Below are 26,022 nucleotides of genomic sequence, written 5' to 3' on the forward strand. Positions count from 1 at the left end.
GAATCTACGATCCCATGGAATGGTAATGCTCACTTTATTATTCTGAATTCGTAGTCGAATCCTCGGCTGATCCTATGAATTAATAATAAACATCTTATTACTCAGTTTTCTGAATTATTCTCCACTGAATTCCACAATTAGTAATAAATAATCAACAACCTGGTGTCTGAGCTACCTCTAAGTAAACTCCGATTCGAATGGTGAAGGTGTATTCAACGATGATACACTAACAGTCACCGCACGAACGAGTATTTCAAAAATACAACAAAACGATGAACCTATGCAAAATATAGAAGAAAATAATAAATAATTAAAAATATTGACCAGGGTGCCGGGAGCACGGACACACAACCGATCGATCGTGTTGTGGTCAATCCCACGCCAGTTTTATATTTTTAATACATTTTATTATTTTCCATGATTTGATGAAAATGCTCTCATTTTATCAAATCTCCTTCGCCTCGAGGAAACTCCTCGGTTTCATGGTACTTCCATAAATCCATAAAAAATAATATAAAATTAAGGAAAAGAGTGTGGGGCGTGACCATTGGCCAACCGACCATGCCTTGGTCCTAACCGGCCCCACACCCACGGTTTCTTATTATTTTATTATCATTATTATTATTTCTCTAATTTCATGAAAAACTCCTTGATTTCATGGTATTTTTGCACAAATCATCAAATAATAATAAAATAATATAAATTATGAAAACTTGTGGGACCGGGCCTTGGCCGGCCGGCCATGCCCTAGCCGGTCCCACATGCCCCTTTGTTTTATTATTTTATTAGTTTTCCTTGAATTCATCAAATTCCTTGATTTCATGGTATTTTTCTCAAATTAGGAAAAATTCCCTCAAATCATCAAAATACCTAAAAAATATTAAAAAATTATGAAAACTCGTGGGACCGGGCCCAAGCCGGCCGGCCATGCCTCCACGGTCCCACACGCCCTTGTTTTTATTATTTTAATATTTTTGCTTCCCTGAACTCATGAAAACTCCTTCAGTTCATGGAAACTCCCTAAATTCATCAAACTTCTCAAAATTCATGAATTTTCATAAATCATTATAAAATTAGGGAAACTCGTGGGATCGGGCCCTAGCCGGCCGGCCATGCCTTCCACGGTCCCACACGCGGCACACCCTTGTTTTATTATTTTAATATTTTTTGCTTCCTTGAACTCATGAAAACTCCTTCAATTCATGGAAACTCCCAAGATTCATCAAATTTCTCAAAATTCATGAATTTTTCATAAAATCATCAAAATATTATAAAATCAAGAAAAAGGTACCACGGGACCGTGGTCACGACCGGCCGACCATGCCTTGGCCACGGCGGTCCCATGCCTCCTCATTCCTTATTTTATAATTATTTTTCATCATCTCATGGTGTTTTCCTCAGTTTCGTCGAAACCCTAATTTTGGCATATTTTCTCGAATGGATGCTCAATTGCACGCCAGAAAATATCAAAATTCTCAGGACTGAGACGCGGACGCCTTGGGGACACGAGCACGCTATCTTGACCGACCAAGATTGACTCTTTGGCTCACGGAAGCCAGTCCCATTAATTTTCACAGTTTTTGACCTAATTTGCATAATTGCTCGTATTAGGTCCAAAACTCTCCCAAACACTTTGGATTTTCATGAAGTGATCGTCAGGCGGTCACGGGACAACCAGGGCCTATTTCATGACTCCATGGTCGGTCCCTCGCCTCGTCATAATTAATTCGGTTTTCTCACCTAAGGCTCAGACGAGCATTTTCGAATAAATGATTAAACCAGCATTTAATCATTCTTTCACCAACAAATCGTCAACTCTTCAGGAGTTCTTCGTATTTTCTCACGTGAGCATATGGACACTACATGGTTGATCCACGGTCCCATGTAGTCGCTCCCTCCTTCGTCCCATGGTTTAAATTCTGACGAACCATGAATTGATCATCAATTGATCAAATTAGGGTTTCTGAATCTAAGGATCATCATTCCAGATTCTAAGATTAATAATTTTATGACGACCTCATGGTCATTAATTTTATTAATTATGCTCGGTTCAACGACCAGTATTTTAATTATTATTTTTGGTACGCTGCCAATAATCCATCAGATGAGCAACACATGCTCAGACGATCAAATATTCAACAATTCATCACATAAGCAACACTTGCTCAGATGATAAATATTTGTTCAAACCAAGGAATATTGGTTCAACAATCAATATTCAACGATCCACCGAATGAGCAATACTTGCTCATGTCATCGTAAGAACTATACCTCTGTCTCATGACATGTTCAATTCACGAGTTTCAGAACATCATGTTCAACTCAACAACTACATGGACTCATCGTCCCATCAAACCACGAAGTCATCAATTGAATAACAAACCACGAGACGTCAATCGTGTCACTTGGGGGATATCATTTAGGGTTTTGGTCTGGCGGTCTACGACACGTGTGTTCAAACACACGATGGAATGTGAGCAAGTCGTGCAATCAGTTGAAGGAATTCACGAGGTAGTGGGTGGAAAATCGACCAAGTCTCCACACGTTGAGCAACTGGTTTCAAACACGATCTCTACTTTCCCACTCCTTGATTCCATCAACTGTCACACTTCATGGAATCATGGTGTCTACAATTCCATCAATATAAATAAGTCTCTGAATTATGATTGAATCATCATCAGTATCATTAATCTCACGTCTCATCGACAACACGAGATCATCAACTCATCAATTGAGCAACTAGTCTCAATTGAGCAATTTCAATCATTCAGAGCTTATCATATTCAGAATTCACACACCCACAATCTTTGATTACCATTGATTCCACACATTTCTCAGCTTCCCTCGTACAGATAAACCCATCCTCTCTTGTGTCCGAATTTACTCTAGAACGATCATTGTCTTGATTTAGGCCGGAGTACTACAGATTGATCTCTCGAATCTAAAGCACCCCCTTTGCAGCGGTGCACCTGTGTGAGGTTTAACATTTCGCTCGGTTCAAGGAGTCTCCTTCGTACGGTCGTCTCCTCAATTCCTTAAAAACCAGCAAATCGTTTTCCCCCATCTACAGTATCGTGCTAACATAAGTCAGACAATGGAGCCTTCACGGTAATACATAACAAAATGGATCAATGAAGATCAATACCGTGGATAACATACAAGGATTTATTCTATTTTCCATCATAACGACATAATAGACTTTATCCTTGTCAAACAAAAGATTTTATCCTATTTCCCATCAAATACATGACTGCATAGGCATAACTTTTGTATTTGTCAAAAGTCCATTCGTCCTTTCATCAATACGAATACCAATTCATGAATGATTTTACTTTTGACTGCATATGGGACCTTCAAGTTCACGGACGCAAACAATACATATCCCATAAACATATTGCAATATCATAAAATCATAAAGATCAATACTGCAATAACATCATCCTCCAAATATTTTTAAAATTTAATACCAATAAACCTAAAAAAATAACATAAGAAGATGAAAACAAATATAGCTACGTGTAGTCACAATCATCGCTATTCAAAGCACTAGTTATTCTTCCAACTAATCCAAAAAGAAGACATACTAGGTATATAAAACTTAGTTTTCCTTGACGATTTCATACCTCTGAAATGGTCCATCCAAGTAGGAATCACTGATATCCTTGACCCTGTTGACCGTAGAGACACCATGCTCAAAAGTTAGAACGCTGACTTTTCGATCAATAATGCGAGCATAATGATGAGCCTTTGCACAGTCAAGGATAACTTTCTTCTGATTTCTGATCAAGATATTCTGAATACCAAGGATTTTTGCCTGTGCATCAATAAGCTGGTTTATCTGCAGTTGAAGGTTAGCAAGTTCGTTCTTGACTTCATTTTGAACACGAAACAGATCCTTGACAGATTCTCCAATCCAAGAGTTATACTCTTTTCTTTCAACCATCTTCTTTAAAAGACAATCTTGACCAGAATCATATCCTTTGAGATCATCCTCAACTATAGGGTTCACTTCTTCTTTGGGAGTAGATTCCATAGAGTTCCTTTCTGAAGAATAATGAAACACATATAAGATTTATATATGTTCGTGAATGCCCTGTCTAGTAACCTTAGATTTCCTTGAGGAGATACGGACGTTCGTGGCCCGAAAAAAAGGCCCTAAAGAGAGATATTGTGCAACTTCCAAAATGTCTACCATCCCAAAAGATCAAAGTGACAAAAGGAAAATGAGACTTGAGAAGAACATTACAACAAGAGATATACAACCTAGAGAAAATATATCACAATACTTGAGCATCTCTCAAATCCTCATCCTTGTATCTATCAAGTTAGACACAAGGATAGAACATTCTGCTACTAGGTAGCAGAGGGAAACATAGTCTCACCATAGGTTCTGAGAGAGTAGCTGTAATTTCCTCTAGGATTTCTTATCTCAGCAATTCTTGTCCTTTCACCGTAGCTTCCAGGAAAAGGGTGTGTCTCGCAGTCCTTCTGGGAATCACAGGAGAGAGACCTTTCTGATTACAAAGTCTAGGACCTCTAGAAATAGGTTCTAGGGGATTTTCCGAAATTCGTCTCCACACACTAGACTTAGATTTGTCAGATTTGTTCTTATAAGCACATGACATACTTTCATTGGTAGCACGAGAAGTTACAAATGTCCTGTAATGATTTCTAGAAGAGAGATCATTTTTATAAGATGCCTGGTTTCCTGTGAAAGAGACCTTCACTGTAGTAGTCGTCTGACTAACTACTCCATTGACAGTAGAAAGAAGCAACTTGTGAAGTTCAGAAACACGTTTCTTTCTAGCAAAACAATGGATAACATAGTGATTTCTTTTTCCACAGAAGGTACAAATTCGTGGAGGAGAAGCAATAACTGGTACTTGTTTAAACTTCATAGCCACCGGAGAAGATTGTAAGTTATGAAAACTTTTCTTGACACAATCTTCATCTGGAGAAAATTTCATTATGTACAGTAACTCCTGAGAATTAGTTTGTGCAAAAGATTTTTTTCTTAAGGCAGAGTTTTCCTTTTCCAAGGATTTACACTGTCCATGGGCTAGAGCAAGTGATGTTCCAAGTTCCCCTTTCTCAACACGAAGTCTGTCTAGATCAGATGAATGTGTCTTGATCAAACAATTTTCTCTAATTGATCCTTCTTTAACCAGCTTTTCAAGATCACAAATCTTTTCACGTTGTAGATTGTTTTCTTGAAGAAGTTTCTCAATTTCCTTAGAGAATGACCCTATAATGTTGTAGAGGACCTGTTCACGATCAATAGACTTCTCGAATTCATCAATGAGATGTACATGATCCTTGAGATCAACAAACTCAGTAGAATTTTTTGTAATTCTGGTGAGCTCCAATTCAGCTTTAGCCATTATGTCCAATGTCTCATTGGAGGAAGAGTGGCTGACACAAGATGAGACAATCTTCCTACCTCGGGATTCGAAAGAATCAACTAAGGAGTGATCCTTTGAGGTATTTCCGAGACACTTGAAAAAGTTGACAGCTTTAGGAGGCATTTTGGTATGCGTATGGGATTCTGTCAACAGAATCAGATTGCCACAAACACAGACTTATAAGGTCTTTAACGTGTTTGCCTGCTCTGATACCAATTGAAAAAGCGGGGGTCTAACAACACCACCCAATATTTTTCTTAGCAATCTGTATGGACTAACTCCGAAATACTTTTCTAGAGAATCAACTAGACAGTCAGACTCAATCTAGATAAAAGTATCTCAAGGAGTTAATATCTCTCTCTTGATTTGATTTTTACTCAAGCTAAAAACAATAGCGAGTCTTTATCAAATACAAGGAATAACTTGAACGGTACCAAAGACCAATGTCCAAGGATCAATCAATATCAATCAACAACCAAAGGTTGGATTTCCAATTGATGATCACGAACACACAACCTGTATTATTTCAATTATATAAAATATAATGCGGAAAAGAAATAACACAGACACCAGAAATTTTGTTAACGAGGAAACCGCAAATGCAGAAAAACCCTGGGACCTAGTACAGATTGAATACACACTGTATTAATCCGCTACAGACACTAGCCTACTCCGAGCTAACTTCAGACTGGACTATAGTTGAACCCCAATCAGTCTCCCACCGATCCAAGGTACAGTTGTACTCCTACGCCTCTGATCCCAGCAGGATACTGCGCACTTGATTCCCTTAGCTGATCTCACCCACAACCAAGAGTTGCTGCAACCCAAAATCGCAGACTTGATAATAAACAAATCTGTCTCACACAGAAAAGTCTATCAAAGGATAAATCTGTCTCCCACAGATAAACCCTAGGTTTTGTTCCGTCTTAAGATATAAAATCAAGGTGAACAGGAACCAATTGATAATCCGGTCTTGTATTTCCGAAGAACATCCTAGATTAATCAATCACCTCTCTACAATCCTTCCTGACTACACAGGCGATTTGTCGAGGAATCACAAACAGTGAGACGAAGATGTTTGTGACTTCTTTATCTTGCCTATTGGAGAACTCTCACGATCTCAAGCCAATCAATCGATTGTACTCGTACGATAGAAGATGCAAGATCAGATCACACAACTACGATAAAAGTAGTATCGGTCTGGCTTCACAATCCCAATGAAGTCTTTAAGTCGTTAACCTGGTTTTAGAGAAAAAAACCAAAGGTTAAAGGAGAATCGACTCTAGCGAGCGCACTAGTATCACACAGACGTGTGGGGATTAGTTTTGCACAATACTAGATGTCTCCTTTATATAGACATCAAATCAGGGTTTTGCCTTAGTTACAAAGCAATCCATATTCACCGTTAGATGAAAACCTGATTTAGATTCAAGCTATTATTTCTCAACCGTTAGATCGAAAACTTAGCTTCTCACACACACTTGGGTAGAAGTTTACTGGGTTTGTGAAAACCATGCCCAAACGTGTACGTGTATGTTGGTTCAAAAAATAACCCAAAAGGTTAACCATATGAGCATTTCATATTAACCTTGTTCTTCTTCACCATAACTAGTTCAAGTGACTCAAATGAACTAGTTAAAGAGTTGTTCAATTGCTATGAGATATTATGTAACTACACAAGACACAATTGAAACAAAGATGATTCGATTCGATTGAATAGGCTCATGAACTTTATAGCCACGGTTTGCATAAAGCATTCCTTAATAATTAATGTTTCATGTTCAGAACACATCTTTAGATCATAACTTCTTAAGTTCACAAACAAGTTCGCGGACTTAAGTAAACCGGTTGAGTTTTCCAAACTCAGCAGAAATTCTCGGAAAGAGAACTTCTGCCAGTTCGCGGACTTTGCACACAAACGAGTTTTGGAAAATCCAGCAGAAATTCTCGGTCGAAAACTTCCGACAGTTCGCGGACTTGGCAAGCCAATTCCACAATCCTTTCTCTTGATCAACAAAGTTCGGAAACTTCGGTTCAAGGAATACATGGTTATGTAATCTAAACTTTCATTTCAATCATTGAGACATTCTCAGAGGACGCTATGTAGCCGTTATTCACAGACCGATTCACGTCAGAGCAATTCTCAAAATGATTGAAACAACGGCAAAGTGCCAATCGCACTCAAGTTGGTTATTTACCAGGAAACGTTACAACTCTTTCGAAAATTGCAACTCTGTTTGAAGTAAAAGACTTCAATTCTTTACTTGGAGCTAACAATTTACCACTTGATACACCACCAAGCCAATCAGTGGCTGTGAACGCGACTGTCAAAATTCCGTTCACCTGTTCTTGTAACAACGGAACAGGAATCTCCGATAAAAGTCCGACTTATAAAGTAAAAACAGGTGATTTTCTAGATCACATAGCGAGGGATATATTTTCATTGTTGTTTACGTATCAAGAAATTGCAGCCGTTAATAATATTAGTAATCCTGACTTAATTGACGATGGTCAATTATTGTGGATCCCGCTACCGTGTAGCTGTGATAATTTGGATGGAGATCAAGTCTTTCACTATGCACATGTGGTGAGGCGTGCTCACGGTGACGGAGATGTGGAAACTTTGGATATGATTGCGAGGGAGTTAGGGGTTACAGTTGAGAGTATATTGAAACTTAATGATGGTAAGGAAGAGCCTGATCCTGAAACATTTCTTGATGTTCCGTTAAGAGGTTAGTCACTACTCATCATTACTCTAGAATAATGCGCAGGCTGTTCAAATATATAAACGAGTGGCAGAGTCAGTATAAGCAGCTGGCTTTCAAACCAATGAAAGGGATGTAACGATGCAACTTGATAAAAATGGAAAGAAATAAAAATGACTGTCATATTGAATGCAAATAGCTTTGCAAAATATGCAAGTTGCATAACTTGGTAGTCTTTTTATTGTGCAATGCAGCTTGTAAGTCTACCGTAAGCAATAATACATCTCCGGATTTCCCGTTGCTAGTCCCAAATGGGACTTACGCTCTTACTGCCAACAACTGTATCAGGTGCAAGTGTGACTACTACAACAAAAACTCGACGTAATTCTCTTTCTCATTACATATACGTAACTAAGTTTGTTTAACCTTTATTTTGACCGACAAAGTATTATCGACGTTATTCTCCGTCTCCTATATATTTCAGTTAGTAATGTTAACATTGATTATCCTGAATTTAGATTACATTGCGAGCCATCTCCTTCAGAGGTCAAAGTTCAGAACTGGCAACAATGTCCTTCTGTCAGATGCATAAGCAGTGGAGTCGAAGCCAACGGATCGAGTTATGCACTCGGGCAAAGATCTTTCATAGACAACACTGGTTGTAATGAGACTAGATGTGCATACACTGGTTACAACAATCGGTCTAGGACAATCTCTGCATCCCTAGTCAACGGATCCATATGCCCTGGTGAGTACCGGAACCACATACTCTTTAACTTATTGCCAGGATAACTGCTACGCCGCCTATGGCAATTGCTCTGCCACCTTTGGAGGATCAGAATCCCAATTACCTCATCAACACTATCAAATATATGTTTACAGTGCTAACTACTTTATACTGATCTCCTTGCGCATGCATTTGTATTATTTCTTTTTATCAGTTTTTAATGTTAAGATTGTAATGTTAAATTTTGACATTGCTCGTTTATATCACACAGAGGTCACTCCATTAGCCTCTTCTCCTCTCAAATCACCGCCATCGGCAACAAATGCAACTACACCAAATTGTAGGCAGTACTCCTTTTTTATTTGATCTTTTCAACTCAAGAGGAAAATAAGCAAACAATTCAAATTTGACTTGATTCCAGATTCATTCTAGTAACAATCTAACTCAAAGAGTTCAATTTGGGTATTGAAGTACTCCACTGTACGCTGCTCTTAATTGAAAAATGTTTGTATTCGTGCAGCAAAGGGAAAGAAGTTACTCACACTTGCTATTAGTATAGGCATTCCTTCAGTTATTGCTGTACTTTCAGCCATCTCATTTTGGTTTTTCTGTTTCCATAGAAAGAAACGGCAGGCGAAGAAGTCTGAAGGCAAGTGCTACGGCCTCAAAGATGACTAGTATATTTGCTGCATCATATGGTTTCGTAACTGTTCCAAATTAGTCTTACTTATTTGATTCATTTTTATTGTTGTTCTGCTCATGAAGATGTCGATGATGAGATTCGAAGTGCAGAATCCTTGCAATTCGACTTCATTACCCTAAGGGATGCAACAGACAATTTCTCCGAAGCTAATAAGCTTGGAGAAGGTGGATTTGGCACGGTTTATAAGGTAAAACATATAAAAGGGTACATGTAAAACTCAATAGGGTATGATGATTACTTACAAGTGATGTCTTTGGCTTCTTTTAATGTTCTCAGGGTAAACTTGTAGACAGGCAAGAAATAGCCGTGAAGCGGCTATCAGAAAGTTCATGTCGAGTTGAACAAGAGTTCAGAAATGAAGTCATCTTAGTAGCTAAACTTCAACACAGAAATCTTGTAAGGCTTCTTGGTTTCTGTCTAGCTGGTGAAGAAAAATTACTTATCTACGAATATATGCCAAATGCAAGCCTTGATCAATTCATATTCGGTTTGCCTCACACTCCCTGCCCGTGTATTGTTGATACATAGACTGTTCTTCAAGATTAAAATGAGGGCCTAAAAGTTTGGCTACTGTGGTTGTGCAGATCCAATTAAACGCACATATCTGGATTGGGAAAGACGATACAAGATAATAGAAGGAATAGCAAAAGGACTCCTCTATCTTCACGAGGAGTCGCGCCTTAAAATTATCCATCGAGATCTCAAAGCTAGCAATATATTATTAGACACGGACATGAATCCTAAAATTGCAGATTTTGGCACCGCTAGGCTTTTTGTGGTTGACCAAACTCATGCCAGTACAAACAGAATAGTTGGAACGCAGTAAGTATAAGAAGAATCAATTGTTCAGAACCGCTCCCAAGAAATCTTTGAGATTCTTATTTTGTTTGGGTATTGGGTTTTGCAGTGGCTACATGGCTCCAGAGTATATATTACATGGGCAATTCTCCGCGAAATCAGACGTTTATAGTTTTGGTGTCTTAATTTTAGAGATCCTTAGTGGACAGAAGAATAGCCGTTTTCAGAATTCAGAAATGGCTCGGGACCTTCTCAGCCATGTGAGTCTCACTCATATACATAGTACTTGTTTACTTATGGTAACAGGATGAATAACTTAACATGGGATAAATTGATGCAGGCATGGAGACATTGGAAGAAAAACTCCGCTTTAGTATTGTTACATCCAGTCGTTAAGGACACGTGTTCGGGAAATGACGCGATGAGGTGCATCCTTATTGGGCTATTATGCGTTCAAGAAAATGTTGCAGACAGACCTACAATACGGAAGGTTTTCCTAATGCTTAACAGCGACTCTGTCACTCACGGTGTACCTTCACCCCCTCCATTTTTCACTGGTCACACTGAAGAGCAAAGAACTACGAAAGACATGTCAACTACTGAATATGCAGCGTTGAGTGTGAATGAAAATTCAATTAGTGAACTGGAGCCTCGTTGAAAATGTGCTACACTACTACAGTTGCATATACCGGGAGTACAGTATCCGCGATACAAGCAGGCCATTAGTAGTTTTAGAAATCTGTAGGTGCATAGATAACCGTTCGGTCAATCAATTACTCTGGAACATTTTTATAGTAAAATTAAAGAAATTTAGTCAACATTCGTATTTACCTTCCCTACTCTTTTAGTAGGCCAGTTTCTATAAATAAAAGTTCCAAAAATATAGGTCAGTTTCCTAATTGGGAAAGTTAAATGTTATTTTAAATTTTTGGGACTACTTTTCTCTTAACTTCTTTTGATGACAAGTGTCATGTGGATCACTTCACTTTAATTCTTTTGATAACAAGTGTTATGGGGACCATTTCACTTCAATTCTTTTATTGACAAGTGTGGTGAGGACCACTTTCAATAATTAGTTCTCTTAATTTCTTTAAATTTTGCTAAAAACAGAACTTACTTATTAAAAGGAACGGAGGAAGTATATAAAAGTATTTGAAGGATGAGTTTCTAAACCAAGATATTTACAACTAGGAATTACTGGTTAATCCAGTTTTAGAAGAACCGCTTAGTGTGTGGTCCAGTACTAAAACAAATCTAATCACTGGTCCAAAAACATGTTTTTGGACCAGATTCTTTACTCGGTCGTCCAGAAAATGTGCGAGACGTTATGCTGATTTTTCTTAAATGCCGAAAATCGCCCTCTGTGTATAATACCAATAGAGATTGATATACTTCAGTTCTATACGAACAGAGTTCTCGGTCTCTTCTCTCATGATGGCGATTTCTCGATCTATTCTGTATTGATGGCGATTTTTGTTAGGTTTTTCAAATAGTTATTATGGTAAGTTAGGTTTTATCTCAATCTGATTTGTTTTTTTTCTTAATTTCTATTTTATTTATGAGTTCTGATCGAATTGGATCTATTTTTTTCTTTCTTTTTGTGATTCATAGATTCATACCTTGTTTTAGTTGAATTGGATCTATTTGTTTTGAATGAATTTGATTCTGAAATCGATAAAAGGTTCTTCCACTGAAGCTTCTTGAAGATGTGGAAAACTGGGAATTCGTTGACTTGCTGGTTTTCAGAACTGGGTCTTTTTTGCAGCACATATTAGTACTATTTGGGTTTCTTCGTTATATTGATATGTACTGCGAAAATCAAATGTGTAAGAGATATTAGTAGTAATTGGGTTTCTTCGTTATCAAATGTATGATATCTGCTAAGTTTCCAATGGTACATGTCAATATGTACTAGGTTTTCACTCCTTACATATGAAATGTATTATATTTTCACTGTGTACATATCAATATGTACTACTGATAAGTACTAGATTTTTACTAATATGTTCTAGGTTTTTACTAAGTACATATTGATGCAATACTTATAAATATGTACTGGATAAACCCTTATAGTATGTGTTTATAAGAGCAGAATCACCTTTACCACCATTTTCAGGTGAAGAATGATGTCGTGTTGTGGGACAATTGATGAACATGATATAATTTTTAATAAAAATGAGGATAGGTAGTGAGAATATTATTCCCAAGACCAGGAAGCTTGCTGGGGAACCCTCATTGCCGGTTACAAGTACAATTTTTGGATCCAAAGAAGAACTAGGTTTCGCAAGAGGAATTATGATGAAGATGCAACAGAAGATCTATACTTGTCATTATATCAGACATTTCCATAGAAGGTCTCAAGGTTGCGAACTATCATTGAAAAACGAAGATTAGAGTTGTTGTTGAAGAACTATGTTTATTTTCCCTAGCTACTAGTAGAACTGAAAGAAACTTTTGCTAATATTAAGATTTTAGTTCTTTCGAATTGTTTTTCATAATGTTTTGGTACACAGACGTTTTCAACACTATAAGACAAGTGTAGGTATCTCCGTGTACTGAAAACTAGTTGACATTAGATTTTAGTTATGTATTAATTTTGTTGCGAGTACCTAATAAATATCGATATGTACTAGCAGTATTTTATTGTATAAGAAAAATAGTTTGGTGCTTGTATACACTGTTTCAAAAAAAAAGTGCAGTATGTCTTCATTCAGTTTTATATCTGCAGTGTTGTATCATTGTTCAATATTATTAATTTAATTATATTAATATTTTGGCAGTACATATATCCGTGTACTATAAAACTTGGCGCGGATAAAAAAACTAAAACTCAGGATCATATTAGTACAAAAGGATCTGCAAAACAAAATTTGAATGTATTTCAATACTTCTCATAATAATATAACATACTAGTCTAAACTAAAAAAAGAGAATGAAGCCTAAAATACTTGCAGTATATATCTCCATGTAGTGTAAACCTAGTGTGCAAAAGAAAATTCTGCCAAAAACTATTTAACTTAGCCAGAGTATCAGACCCATTCAATTTTATGAGATAATTCCTCCACTCCGTCTCTCAAACTTGGTGCCTGCAAGTCTCTTAACCTCAACTGCAAGTATGCCGCCATAGTTTGTTTTATTTCCATCCACATCCTGTCTTCAGCTTCCAAAGATGCAATCAAGAATCAATACTTAATCATTAGGAATTTAAAAGAGTTATTATTGAATCTTGGACATAATTACATTAATAAATGTATTATAAGAAAAAAAAAGTAAAACTAGAAAACATCCAACATCAGTATATAAAGTAGAAAAATATTCAGCTTGAATACGCAGTATGTTTTTACAAGGTACATACAGCTGTTGGACCACCGATATTATGCTTTGTCAGGTCCATCACTATTTCAATTAATAAGCATAAAATAGTAGTTAGAAAGGTTGAAAAAAATCGTTTTAAGAAAAAGAAAAATATAATACTTATATATGGGAATTCTTCATCCGAATCAGAATTAGCAGCTTTGGCTTTTTTCATGTCATTGTCTGCTTGATTTAACAAAAATATAATAGTGCAAATCAGTAGCATAAACTAATAAGCTGGGAAATCACAACTGGGGTGTCTGCACATGAGCATAGATATTACCATTTAACATGTAATTGAAAACAAAAGGTTTTCTTCTTTTGTTTGGTTCAGAAGGTCCAATTTAAGGGATTATAACAACAGTTATTAAAGGGATTCAACATGCAAATAAACAGATGATAATTTATCAAAGAATAATAATCTCACAGTTATTGAGAAACGAATGATTACGAGGGGATGTTGCCCCCTCGACCCCCATAAACCAATGGGGAACAATCAGAATATGTACCTATTATTATAAAATACTGTTTCAGACGAGAACAAACTGCTGGATCTAATGCAGGTTATGAGCAACAAGGTCTACTTGTATTTAAGCATAGATTACATCCTGATATGTACTGTACTAACACATAATGAATGTTACATTTTTGGTATTCAAGAGTGCATAATAATATATAACATCAACGATTTTTTTTCCCTAAGTACATGTTGATATATACTATACGATCATATTCAGTCATAAACTACTGTACATATCGACATGTCCCAATAGTTTTTCCATAAGTACATATTGATATGTACAGTAGGATCATATTTGGACAGAAACCATGATAGAGGTTTATACAGTACATATCATTATGCATTGCATCAACTAGTCACACTTTCCCTAAGTACATATTTAACTGTACCGTATGATCATATTCAAACATGAATTAGGAGTTTATACAGTACATTCACAAAAGCTACATAAATCAAAATAAAAACTGAAAACTCCTAAAGTAATATTAAAAAAATCACATCTTGCAAAAACTGAAAATCTATTTTTCATTACATATGTATAAACTAGGATTTTACCATGTACATATCAATATCCACCGTTACAATCAACACAAAATTATGTACCCGGTAATACATATCAATATGAACTAGTGCTTATTCAATCAATATGAACTAGTAGTATTCAAAAATTGTGTTACTATTAGACAAATATCATACATATTGATATGCAATTGTCCTACATATTGATATGTTGTGTTAAATTACATACAAAACAGATGTACTCTTAGATCATACAAAAAACTTTAACCTAACTATCAGACAATACATATTGAAATGTACCTTTTAAAAGTGAAATTAGAAGCGATTTTAGATTTGTACCTTTTTGGTGAAATTGTTTTCATCCCTTTTGTTAGTGAAGGAGTAATAACGTTTTGCATTCATTTGTTGTTGTTGGTGAAGGAGCAACAACGTTTTCTCTTCCATTTGATTGTTGGTGAAGGAGTAACAGGAAACCGAATCATAAAATCAGATCAAACGAATATCCATTAGAGCAACTACCTCAATCTCTTCTTCTACGATTTTTTCTTCTTGTTTTCACCATTTTTTTCGTTTAGATCTGATTATTCATTTGATTTTCTGATGGTTTCAATAGATCTTTGTGATGATTTCATCAAATCTAGGGTTTTCTCGTTGATTTTCTTATGTTTTGATTGATTAAGAAGATCAATTGCATATGATGAGGTAGCAGAGAATGACAGGAAGTAACAAAGAGAAGTTTTTTTAATGGAAGAAACATAGAGAAGTTGTTTCTCTATTATCCGCACACAAATTAAGAAGGGCACTCGAGTCTTTTTGCAAGACCGTGATTTTTTTTGGACCTCCGATTAAATATTTTTTCTGGATGGACCACAGATTAAACGGATCCGGATTTTCTGGACCAACTAAGAAATTTCTCTATATGATCGTGTCATAAAAACCATTATCCGCCGCAGTTGCTTGTATTCAGGGTTTCTTCTTTTTATATTAATCGATCGAAGCGCGTCTTCTTTGCACATGTTCGTGTTTATCCTCTCTATAACCAATGTCAATGGATGAACATAAAGTCAACATTTCTCAGACATGAATAAACCAAGAAACTGCGTATACTAGTAGTATATTATGAGAATATAACATGACTTTAAATAAATCATACTCCTCCTGAGCTTTTGACCATACATTGGAAACCGGGAGAAAAATTATAGTCAAACTAACCAACCAGTATGGCGAAGTGCATATAACCAGCCTCCTCTCACTGCTCCATTTCTCGTCTTATCACTTAAAAAGTTTCATACAGCAACATCCTTCCTCCATTACAAACAACGTTGTTAAGCAAATTCCTCTTCTGTATCTTACTTTTCTTTGTTTTAACTTTTTCATCAGCAGAATCTCTAGGTTTCACTTGCAAGTCTAATACAACTTCCAAATGTAAATCTCTAGCTGGTTATGTATCACCCAACGCCACAACTCTTTCAAGCATCGTAAGTCTGTTCGGAATAACAGACTTCAATTCATTGCTCGGAGCTAACAATTTACCGCTACGAACAAAACCAAGCAAATCAGTGGCCGCCAAGGACACTATCAAAATCCCCTTCACTTGTTCTTGCAAGAACGGAACTGGAATTTCTGATAAGGGTCCGATTTATAAAGTGCAATCCGGAGACTCTTTGTATCACATCGCCACGGTTTTATTTGGATTCTTAGTTACAGCAGACGAAATCGCAGCAGTCAATAATATTAGTAATCCTGACTTGATCGTTGTTGATCAGCTTTTGCGGATCCCACTTCCTTGCAACTGTGATGATGTGGAGGGAAATCAAGTCCTTCATTATGCACACAAAGTGTCTCCTAATAAAAGTTTGGAGATGATTGCTAAGGAGTTCGGGACTACAGAAGAGAGTTTATTGACACTCAATAACCTTACTGATGCTAAACAACTCGAGGCAGAATCAATTCTTGATGTTCCATTAAGAGGTCAGTAGTTACATTACATAATATTCAATACTCATTAGTTTATTTGTGATTAATTGTTTCGTTTTTAGACAAAATGAAGTATCCTAAAATTTCTGATTTACTGTTTAACTAGTTGCTAACTTGCAAGTTATTCTGGAATGCAGTTTGTACTTCTATGATAAGGAATACTTCGGCAGATTATCCTTTGCTTCTCTCGAATGGGACTTACACTTTTACGGCTAACAATTGTGTCAAGTGCTCTTGTGACTCCAGCGGCAAATATTGGGAGACATTTCAGGAACCCAAAAATTGGACGTAACTATCTCCTCCATTTTAATAAGTGCTTTAGACGTTTATATTAACTGTCTTTGACTTGGTACTTCTGTTTGCTTATGCTGAACTGAATTCAGGTTATACTGTGAGGAGGCATCTCCTCAAAAGGTGAAGGTTAGCAACTGGAAAGAGTGTCCTACGACCGAGTGTGTAAAAGAAATCGAGCCAGGAAATAATTGGGGTGTTCAACTCGGGATGAGCATTTTTGATAGTCGCTGCAGTGATATTGAGGGGAAGCACAACGAGTAGTCTTGTGCATACACGGGATATAACAGTCGGCGTCAGACTGTGTCAGTATACATGGTTAACGAAACGAGGTGCATCAGTAAGTACAACATATTTTGAGGGCAAATTTTTGAAAGTTTGAATTTTAGTCTTTTAACTGAATTTTCTGCTGTTTGAACTTTGAATGTTATGAGTGTTGTTTAATGTATGTTATCTTACCACAGGAGAACCGTCGTCCGGTTCACCAAAGATGAGCATGCAGTCCTCGAATTTGGTATCATTCGTGATAAACTTCGGTTTACTTCTCTGCAGTGTACTTCTATCCAGTTAGTGCGCTATATTATGGTATCTTCCAAGCAGTTTCCAGGGTGTCTTTTTTATTTTTTATTTATCTCTTGTCGCGTATCTCATGTTTCTGCGAAATGATTCAAATCTATAAGATTTCATATCCTTTGTAACTTGAGATGAGCTACGTTTTAAAACATAAATCAGACTGAATGGGATCTTCTACTAGTTTCTCTTTTCTTCCTTGGATGGAGTTTATATAAAACAACACTTAATTTGGAGGGAGGATCTATGGACACTCATATATATCATATATACATTCATAAATACCACCACTTTGAAAATTAACGGTTGAAATTAAAATCGGTAAATGGTGAGGTTTGGAATTGTAGATTGTATTTTATTTTAGGAATATGGAATCCTATAAAAAGAACGTATTGTCAAGATGATCATCAAAATATTAGCTATATATTCATTGTCGTTAGAGTTTTATGAAAAAAATGACACCAATCATGTGAAACGGAGTGTATATAAGGGTATCTATGAATCCTCCCTCTTCTGGAATATCAGAGGCCTTAAAAGAATTAGGACCAAAGATAAACTCAGATCTTTAATCAATCAGTTTAATCCTTCTTTAATTTGGTTAGCAGAGCCTAAAGTAAGAGCTAAAAGAAATTTTGTTAAAAATTTAAGATTGCCTAGTATGAGTCAAATGCTAATACATAATTCAAGTGACACCGAGAAAGGAAATATTTGGTTATTATGGCACTCTTCATTATCAATTCCATCAATTATTTCAAGCACAAAACAAGCCATCACTGTTAGAGTTGGAGATGTCCTTGTTACGGGTATTCATGTTGCATGCTTAACAGTGGACAGGAGGGAACTATGAGAAGAATTGATGAAGATTAATGCACTACGATTTCCATGGCTAGTACTTGGAGATTTTAATACAGTTTTAAGCTGTGATGAAAAAGTAGGTGGAAGGAGTCCTCTAAGAACATCAATGACAGATTTTAACAATTGTTTAGACTATTGTGGGCTTCTACAAGCTCCAAGATCTGAAATTCAGTTTTCATGGTGCAATAACAGGGTGGGTAAAAAGAGAATATTATGTGATCTTGATAAAGCTTTCTTTAATACCAAATGGTTGGATTTGTATGCTACCTGGAGATATAAAGTGGGAGTAAGAGGAGTTTCGGATCATGGTGCTTTGATGGGAGGTACAACTGACATTTCTGAACCTCAAAACATACCTTTTAGATATCAACCAATATGGACTTCTCATCCAGAATTTCTGCAACTTATAAAACAATCATGGGAAGAAGAATGTGATGGAAATCCTGCTTTTAATTTTATGAGTAAGCTTAAGAGGTTCAAAATCAGGGTAAAGAAATGAAACTGGGAGGTTTTTGGAGACTTAAGAATCAAAGTCAAAGAAACTGAAGATGAAGTTTTAAAAGCTACATTGCTCTCAGATGCTCAACCAGAGAATGTAACTCTGCTCAACAACCTAGTAACTGCAAGAGGAAAACATGAATTGGCATCTCCACAATACAGTGAATTACTAAGATCAAAGTCAAGAATCAAATGGGTGAAAGAGGGTGGTGCAAACACAGGTTTTTTTCATACATCAATGAAGATTAGAAATTCTCATAATAACATTGCAGAACTTGAAGACTCAAATGCTAATATTATTGTTGAACAAAACCAAATTGCAGATTTGTTAGTAATCATTTTCAGAAGAAATCTGAACATCAGGAGGTAAGTTATGAAGAAAGTTCTTTTGACTCCATCCCCAAGGTAATAACTGATGAAGATAATGCACTCATGGATGCTCTGCCTTCAGCACAAGAGATTAAATATGTTGTTTTTTCTATGGATCCAAACAGCTCTCCTGGTCCTGATGGATTTCCAGGTAGTTTTTACAGATTTTCATGGGAAATTATATGCAAGGATTTAATCAATGCAATACAATACTATTGGAGATGCAGATTTATAACAAAAGGGATGAACTCCAACTTTCTGTTTTTGCTACCTAAAATACCTGGTGCTAGGAGAACTGATCAATTTAGACCAATTGGATTGTCTAATTTTTGTTTTAAAATCATTACAAGAATAATCACAACAAGATTACACTCAGTTCTACATAAGGTAATTTCTTGTCAGCAAGGTGCTTTCACAAAAGGGAGAAACATTCAAGAGAAAATTGTGCTTGCTTCAGAGCTTGTAAATGAGTTAGATACCAAAAGAAGAGGTGGCAATGTACGTTTGAAGTTGGACATAACTCAAGCTTTTGATTCAATGAGCTGGGAATTCATTTTTGAAACACTCAAGCACTTTGGCTTCTCTCAAGTGGGAATTAATTGGTTGAAGATAATTTTTGAATCTGCAAGGATTTCAGTACTTGTAAATGGAGGGCCATTTGGATTCTTTGAAGTAGGAAGAGGACTTAGACAAGGAGATCCATTATCTCCCATTCTCTTTGTGATAGCTGAAGAAGTATTGAGCAGAAACTTAACCAAAATGATTCAAAAAGGCTTAACCCAAAAAATGGTTAATAGAAATGGATGTCAACCATCTCACTTAATGTTTGCAGATGACATATCTATATTCTGCAATGGGCACAAAAGAACATTAGACAACTTGATGGGATTATTAATGAAATATCAAGCTGCATCTGGACAAACAGTTAACAGAGCAAAAAGAAAATGCTTTGTTGGTGGAGTTACTGAAAAAAGAAGAATGATCATTGCAGAAAGATTACAAATGGAGCTTTCAGAATTTCCTGACAAATATTTGGGTGTAATACTGTGTCCTGGAAGAGTTAAAACTGCTCAAGTTTGAGGAATACTGGAAATGCTACAAAAAAAACTAGCTTGTTGGATTGGTAATTAAACTCCTTGCATTCTCTGATAGATTAACTTTAGTCAAATTTGTGCTCTGTAGCATTCCAATATACAACATGTCTGTCTACAAATGGCCAAAATCTGTGATTAAAGAATGGTGAAAGGATAATCAAATTTTTTTTATGGACTGGTGATCCATCTGTGAAGAAACTGATAACTGTAAAATGGGAGGGAGTGAATGCACCATTTACTGAAGGAGGTCTTGGTATTAGAAGGTTAGAAGTGGTAAACAAAGCTTTTCTGTTAAAACTTCTTTGGAAACTTGAAACTGAAGATGAAGAATGGACTAGATTCATGAGGGCAAAATACAAAAACAATGAAGGTGACTGGATTACTGGATACAAGAAATCTTCCATATGTCTTGGACTTAAATGGGTGATGAATGATCTTAATGAAGGAAGTAGATGGTTGGTGGGGAATGGAAAAAACATCTCAGTTTGGCAAGATAAGTGGATAAAAGAAAATTCTCTGATAGATCTGAAAAAGTGGGGGTACAACAACGACACCGAATATTTCTCTTAACAATCTGTATGGAAAAACTCCAATATACTTTCTAGAGAATCAACTAGACAGTCAGACTCAATCTAGATAAAAAGTATATCAAAGAGTTTATATCTCAATCTCTCGATTTGATATATACTCAAGCCAATAGAAATGTGCGAGTCTTTATCAAATACTAGAGACATAACTTGGATGGTACCAAAGACCAATATCCAAGTGTCAATCAATTTAAATCAACAACCAAAAGGTCGGATATTCTAATTGATTGAACAACGCACAACCTGTGATATTTCAATTATATAACAAAATATAATGCGGAAAAGAAATAACACAGACACCAGAATTTTGTTAACGAGGAAACCGCAAATGCAGAAAAACCCCGGGACCTAGTCCAGTTTGAACACACACTGTATTAAGCCGCTACAGACACTAGCCTACTCCAAATTAACTTCGGTATGGACTTTAGTTGAACCCCAATCAATCTCACACTGATCCAAGGTACAGTTATGCTCCTACGTCTTTGATCCCAGCAGGATGCTACGTACTTGATTCCCTTAGCGGATCTCACCCACAACTAAGAGTTGCTACGACCCAAAGTCGAAGACTTTAATAAAAAAATCTGTATCACACAGAAAAGTCTACGGTAATAGATAAATCCATCTCCCACGAATATACCTACGAGTTTTGTTCCGTCTTTTGATAAATCAAGGTGAACAAGAACCAATTGATAAACCGGACTTATATTCCCGAAGAACAGCCTAGTATTATCAATCACCTCACAATAATCTTAATCGACGCAGCGAAAAAGATATTGCGGAATCACAAACGATGAGACAAAGTGTTTGTGATTTCTTTTATATCTTGCCTATTGGAGATATTAATCTCAATCCAATCATTACATTTGTACTCGTATGATAGAGACATCAAGATCAGATCACACAACTACAAGAAAGTAGTATCGGTCTGGCTTCACAATCCCAATGAAGTCTTTAAGTTGTTAACCTGGTTTAGAAGAAGAAACCAAAGGTTAAAGGAGAACTGATTCTAGCCTAACACAACTAGTATCACACAGAAGGTGTGGGGATTAGGTTTCCCAGTTGATAGAGTTCTCCCTTATATAGTCTTTCAAATCAGGGTTTGCAATCAATGTTAGCTTGGTAACAAAGCATTCAATATTCACCGTTAGATGAAAATCTGATTAGATTCAAGCAAATATCTTTCAACCGTTAGTTCGAAAACTAGCTTGTTACACACAAATGAAATGCACGTTTCTAGGCTTGTGTAACCGTACCCAAACTTGTACATTTGTTGGTTCAAAAATAATCAACCAAATGGTTAGCCATATGATCACTTTCATATCAACCATATTTTTCTTTACCATAACTAGTTCGAGTGACTCAAATGAACTAGTTAGAGAGTTGTTAAATTGCAAGTAAATCTTATGTAACTACATAAGACACAATCGAAGCAAAAACGATTTGATTCACGCGAATCGGTTCATGAACTATATAGCCACGGTTTTCAATTTGCATTCCTTAGTTTATATAAGAATAAGTTCACAAACATCGTTTTTAGATATAACCTACTCAAGTTCGCGGACTTAAGTTCCCGGACAGATTTCACAAACTCCAGCAGAATTTCTCGGGTCGTGAACTTCCGCCAGTTCGCGGACTTGGCTCACGCCAACATTCCGGTTCTCTTGATCAACAAAATTCGCAAACTTCGGTTCAAGGAATAAAGACTTATACATATATGTGTTTCCATAACAATTCTTATATCCTCCAATGGTTATATAATCTAAACTCTCATTTTAATCATTGAAACATTCTTACAGGACGTTGATATTCTATAGTTGTTATTCACAAACTATTTTTCGTCAAAGTAAGCAATTTTCAAAGTGATTGAAACTTGTCATGACTTTCGTCACTAGGTAAAGATGAACTTGGATAAAGCGAAATCTTACCAACACATATTTCGAGAAATAGATAGGCGAGATAAACTCGGCTCGAAATAGCAAATGTGTATAATCTAAGTCTATATAGCAAAACGACTTTTGTCTCAAGATAGGAGATAAATAGACTTTTGAGTGATAGATGAGTTCAAGTCTCCACATACCTTTTAGTCGATGAAGATCCACCGGTTCCTTGAGTAGTCCTTCATATTGTATGATGATTGCCATGGAGTTCTTGAGCTCAACTACACTTTTTATCCTAGTCCGAGACCTTAGCTATAGTAGACTAGAAATCAAGACTCATAGTTTTGATCACTAACATTGACAAACATGCTTGAGATAGCAACGCATGCGAGTTCGACCGAGAAATGCTCTAACAATCTCCCCCTTTATCAATTTTAGTGACAAAACTATCAATACATATGGAATACAAAAAATAAATAAATTAACTTTTGTAGCTCCTATTCCACATGTCTAATCTTCAACATTACTTGAAATCTTAGTCACTTCCAAGTACTCCAATGATCCCAAAGGTTGTAAGTTCAGCATCATCGTTGTTGAAAATCCGGAGCTATAACAACGAGAACTCTTATACAGTGTCATAGTATCATTACACAACTTCAAAGTTCAATTGTATCACAATTTCAACAACAATACTATGGTGATATGTATCACTCCCCCTTAGTCAATACTCCATATCACATGGAAACCACTCCCCCTTACATAATGATCTGAAAACCATATGTAATTGTAGTGTGAACTACATATTAATTCTCCCCCTTTTTGTCAATAAAATTGGCAAAGGTACAAGAACGGGATCCTAATGAAATTTCCGAAAGAGACATTTCATGACCAAAATAAAGAAACACATATCATCTTATTTAGATGCAATCATAAAGCCGAAGATAAATGCATTCATCAAGGAGTTTATAAAGATACAAGATAACCCCTATAATTCCACAGCCGCACTCCCCACAAAGATTTAGCAATTAAGCACAAGTTAAATTAAGAATTGTTCCCCATAAAATGTCATTCCCGAAAGAACAACAAGAGCGACCTTAATTTCGAAAGAAAATAAGGATTTCTTTGGACATAACAAATCACATACAAGTATGAATTTGAATCCAAAATACTCAATTAAATTAACCACAAGAGAACCCATGATTAATTCAATCGAAAATGCTCAACATAAGTGAACTTATGGAGACTTAAAAATATACAATTGGATTAATCACAAGAGAACCCATAATTAATTTAATCGAAATACACAACCAAACTAATCATAAAAGTAATCAATTTAATTGGTCATGCTCATCATAAGAAAACTTACGGAGCAACAACTAAATAACCAAACAGATGACTAATTTAGTTGAATATGCTCGACATAAAGTATCTCGCGGAAAAACAACTAAGCTAATCAAAATAATAAACTTGGTCGTTTTAGTGCTCAACATAAGACACTTTACGGAGCCTCACAGTAATACATAAAATATGGATCAGGGAAGATCAATATTGCGGAATACACAAGGATTCATTCTATTTTCCATCACTATTCGCATAACGACATTCAATAGATATAATCCTTTCAAACAAAAGATTTTAACCTATCTTCCATCAATAATTGACATAATAGGCTTAACTTTTGTATTTGTCAAAAGTTTATTCATTCTTTTATCAATACATGCATATCGACATACGAAAGACTTTACTTTTGACAAGGTATGGGACAATCATAGTTCACAGACGCAAACACACATATCCCATAACAATATTGCAATATATAAAACCATAAAGATTAATACTGCAAAAATCATCTTCCAAACACATTTAGAATTTAAGCCAATAAATCTAAAACATGAAGATGAAAACTTTGGACATAGCTATGTGTAATCACAATAATGGCTATTCCAAACTCTAGTTATTCTTCTAACAAAAACAAGAAAATAGAAGATTTACTAGGCAATAAGACCTTTGAAGAATTTTTTATCGTCTCCGAACTCCTTGTCGTCAACAACCATTAGGACATAAGGTTCATTAAGGTAGGAGTTTATATCAATAAACCTTCTTGGCTGATGATGTCGAACCACGGCCTTCTGAATCTCGTGAGTCTTATACACAAAAGCCTTTATTTGTTGAATCTCCTTTCGCACCTCCTTCAAATCTTCAAGAACATCAGAAAACTTCTGAGAGTTTGAAGGAACGGCTCTTGGCTTCCTCACATTCCTTCTCTTTCTTTTCAAGGTAGGAGTTAATGGAGATTTCTCTTTTTTCCTTCATGATTGATGGCTTAACAATTATGAAAAAGTGGGGGTCTAACAACACCACCCAATATTTCGATTAGCAATCTGTATGGACTAACTCTGAAACACTTTCGAGAGAATCAACTCGATAGTCAGACTCAATCTAGGTAAAAGTATCTCAAGGAGTTAATATCTCTCTCTTGTTTTGATTCACTCAAGCTAAAAGAAATCAGCGAGTCTATAATCAAACACAAGGAATAACTTGGACGGTACAAAAGACCAATGTCCAAGGATCAATCAAATATCAATCAACAACCAAAGGTCGGATTTCCAATTGATTGATTCAAACGTACAACCTGTATTAGTTCAATTATATAAACAAATATAATATGGAAATAGAAATAACACAGACACCAGAATTTTGTTAACGAGGAAACCACAAATGCAGAAAAACCTCGGACCTAGTCCAGATTGAATACACACTGTATTAAGCCGCTACATACACTATCCTACTCCAAGCTAACTTCGGACTGGACTATAGTTGAACCCCAATCAGTCTCCCACTGATCCAAGGTACATTTGTACTCCCTACGCCTATGATCCCAGCAGGATACTGCGCACTTGATTCCCTTAGCTGATCTCACCCACAACTAAGAGTTGCTACGACCCAAAATCGCAGGCTTTAACAATAAACAAATCTGTCTCACACAGACAAGTCTATCAAAGGATCAATCTATCTCCCACAGAAAAACCCTAAAAGTTTTTGTTCCGTCTTTTGATAATAATCAAGGTGAACAGGAACCAATTGATAATCCGGTTTTATATTCCCGAAGAACGGCCTAGATTAATCAATCACCTCACAACAATCTTAATCGTATGGTAGCGAAACAATTTGTCATG

General features: G+C 36.1%; 3 protein-coding genes across 3 annotated transcripts in view; all 3 read left to right on the forward strand.

Moving 5' to 3' along the window:
* The window catches only part of LOC113349829 (lysM domain-containing GPI-anchored protein 2-like), a 34,967-nt gene extending 26,068 nt beyond the window's left edge, over positions 1–8,899 (forward strand). Inside the window, exons 2-4 of the mRNA XM_026593871.1 lie at positions 7,604–8,134; positions 8,362–8,488; positions 8,626–8,899. Coding sequence (XP_026449656.1) covers positions 7,604–8,134; positions 8,362–8,488; positions 8,626–8,899 — 932 coding nt within the window. The remainder of the gene's footprint in view (positions 1–7,603; positions 8,135–8,361; positions 8,489–8,625) is intronic.
* A 169-nt stretch (positions 8,900–9,068) lies between these two features.
* LOC113349836 (cysteine-rich receptor-like protein kinase 10) lies at positions 9,069–10,993 on the forward strand. The gene is made up of 7 exons (XM_026593880.1): positions 9,069–9,174; positions 9,355–9,483; positions 9,600–9,724; positions 9,814–10,024; positions 10,122–10,359; positions 10,445–10,595; positions 10,676–10,993. Exons 1-7 carry the CDS (start codon positions 9,069–9,071, stop codon positions 10,991–10,993), a joined length of 1,278 nt encoding a protein of 425 aa, XP_026449665.1.
* Positions 10,994–15,440: 4,447 nt separating this feature from the next.
* On the forward strand, positions 15,441–17,351 carry LOC113349846 (lysM domain-containing GPI-anchored protein 2-like). The gene is made up of 4 exons (XM_026593891.1): positions 15,441–15,450; positions 16,013–16,699; positions 16,843–16,993; positions 17,089–17,351. Exons 1-4 carry the CDS (start codon positions 15,441–15,443, stop codon positions 17,258–17,260), a joined length of 1,020 nt encoding a protein of 339 aa, XP_026449676.1. The 3' UTR covers positions 17,261–17,351.
* Positions 17,352–26,022: the final 8,671 nt, after the last annotated feature.

This window comes from Papaver somniferum, chromosome 1 (genome assembly GCF_003573695.1).
Source record: "Papaver somniferum cultivar HN1 chromosome 1, ASM357369v1, whole genome shotgun sequence".
Lineage (NCBI taxonomy): Eukaryota > Viridiplantae > Streptophyta > Magnoliopsida > Ranunculales > Papaveraceae > Papaver > Papaver somniferum.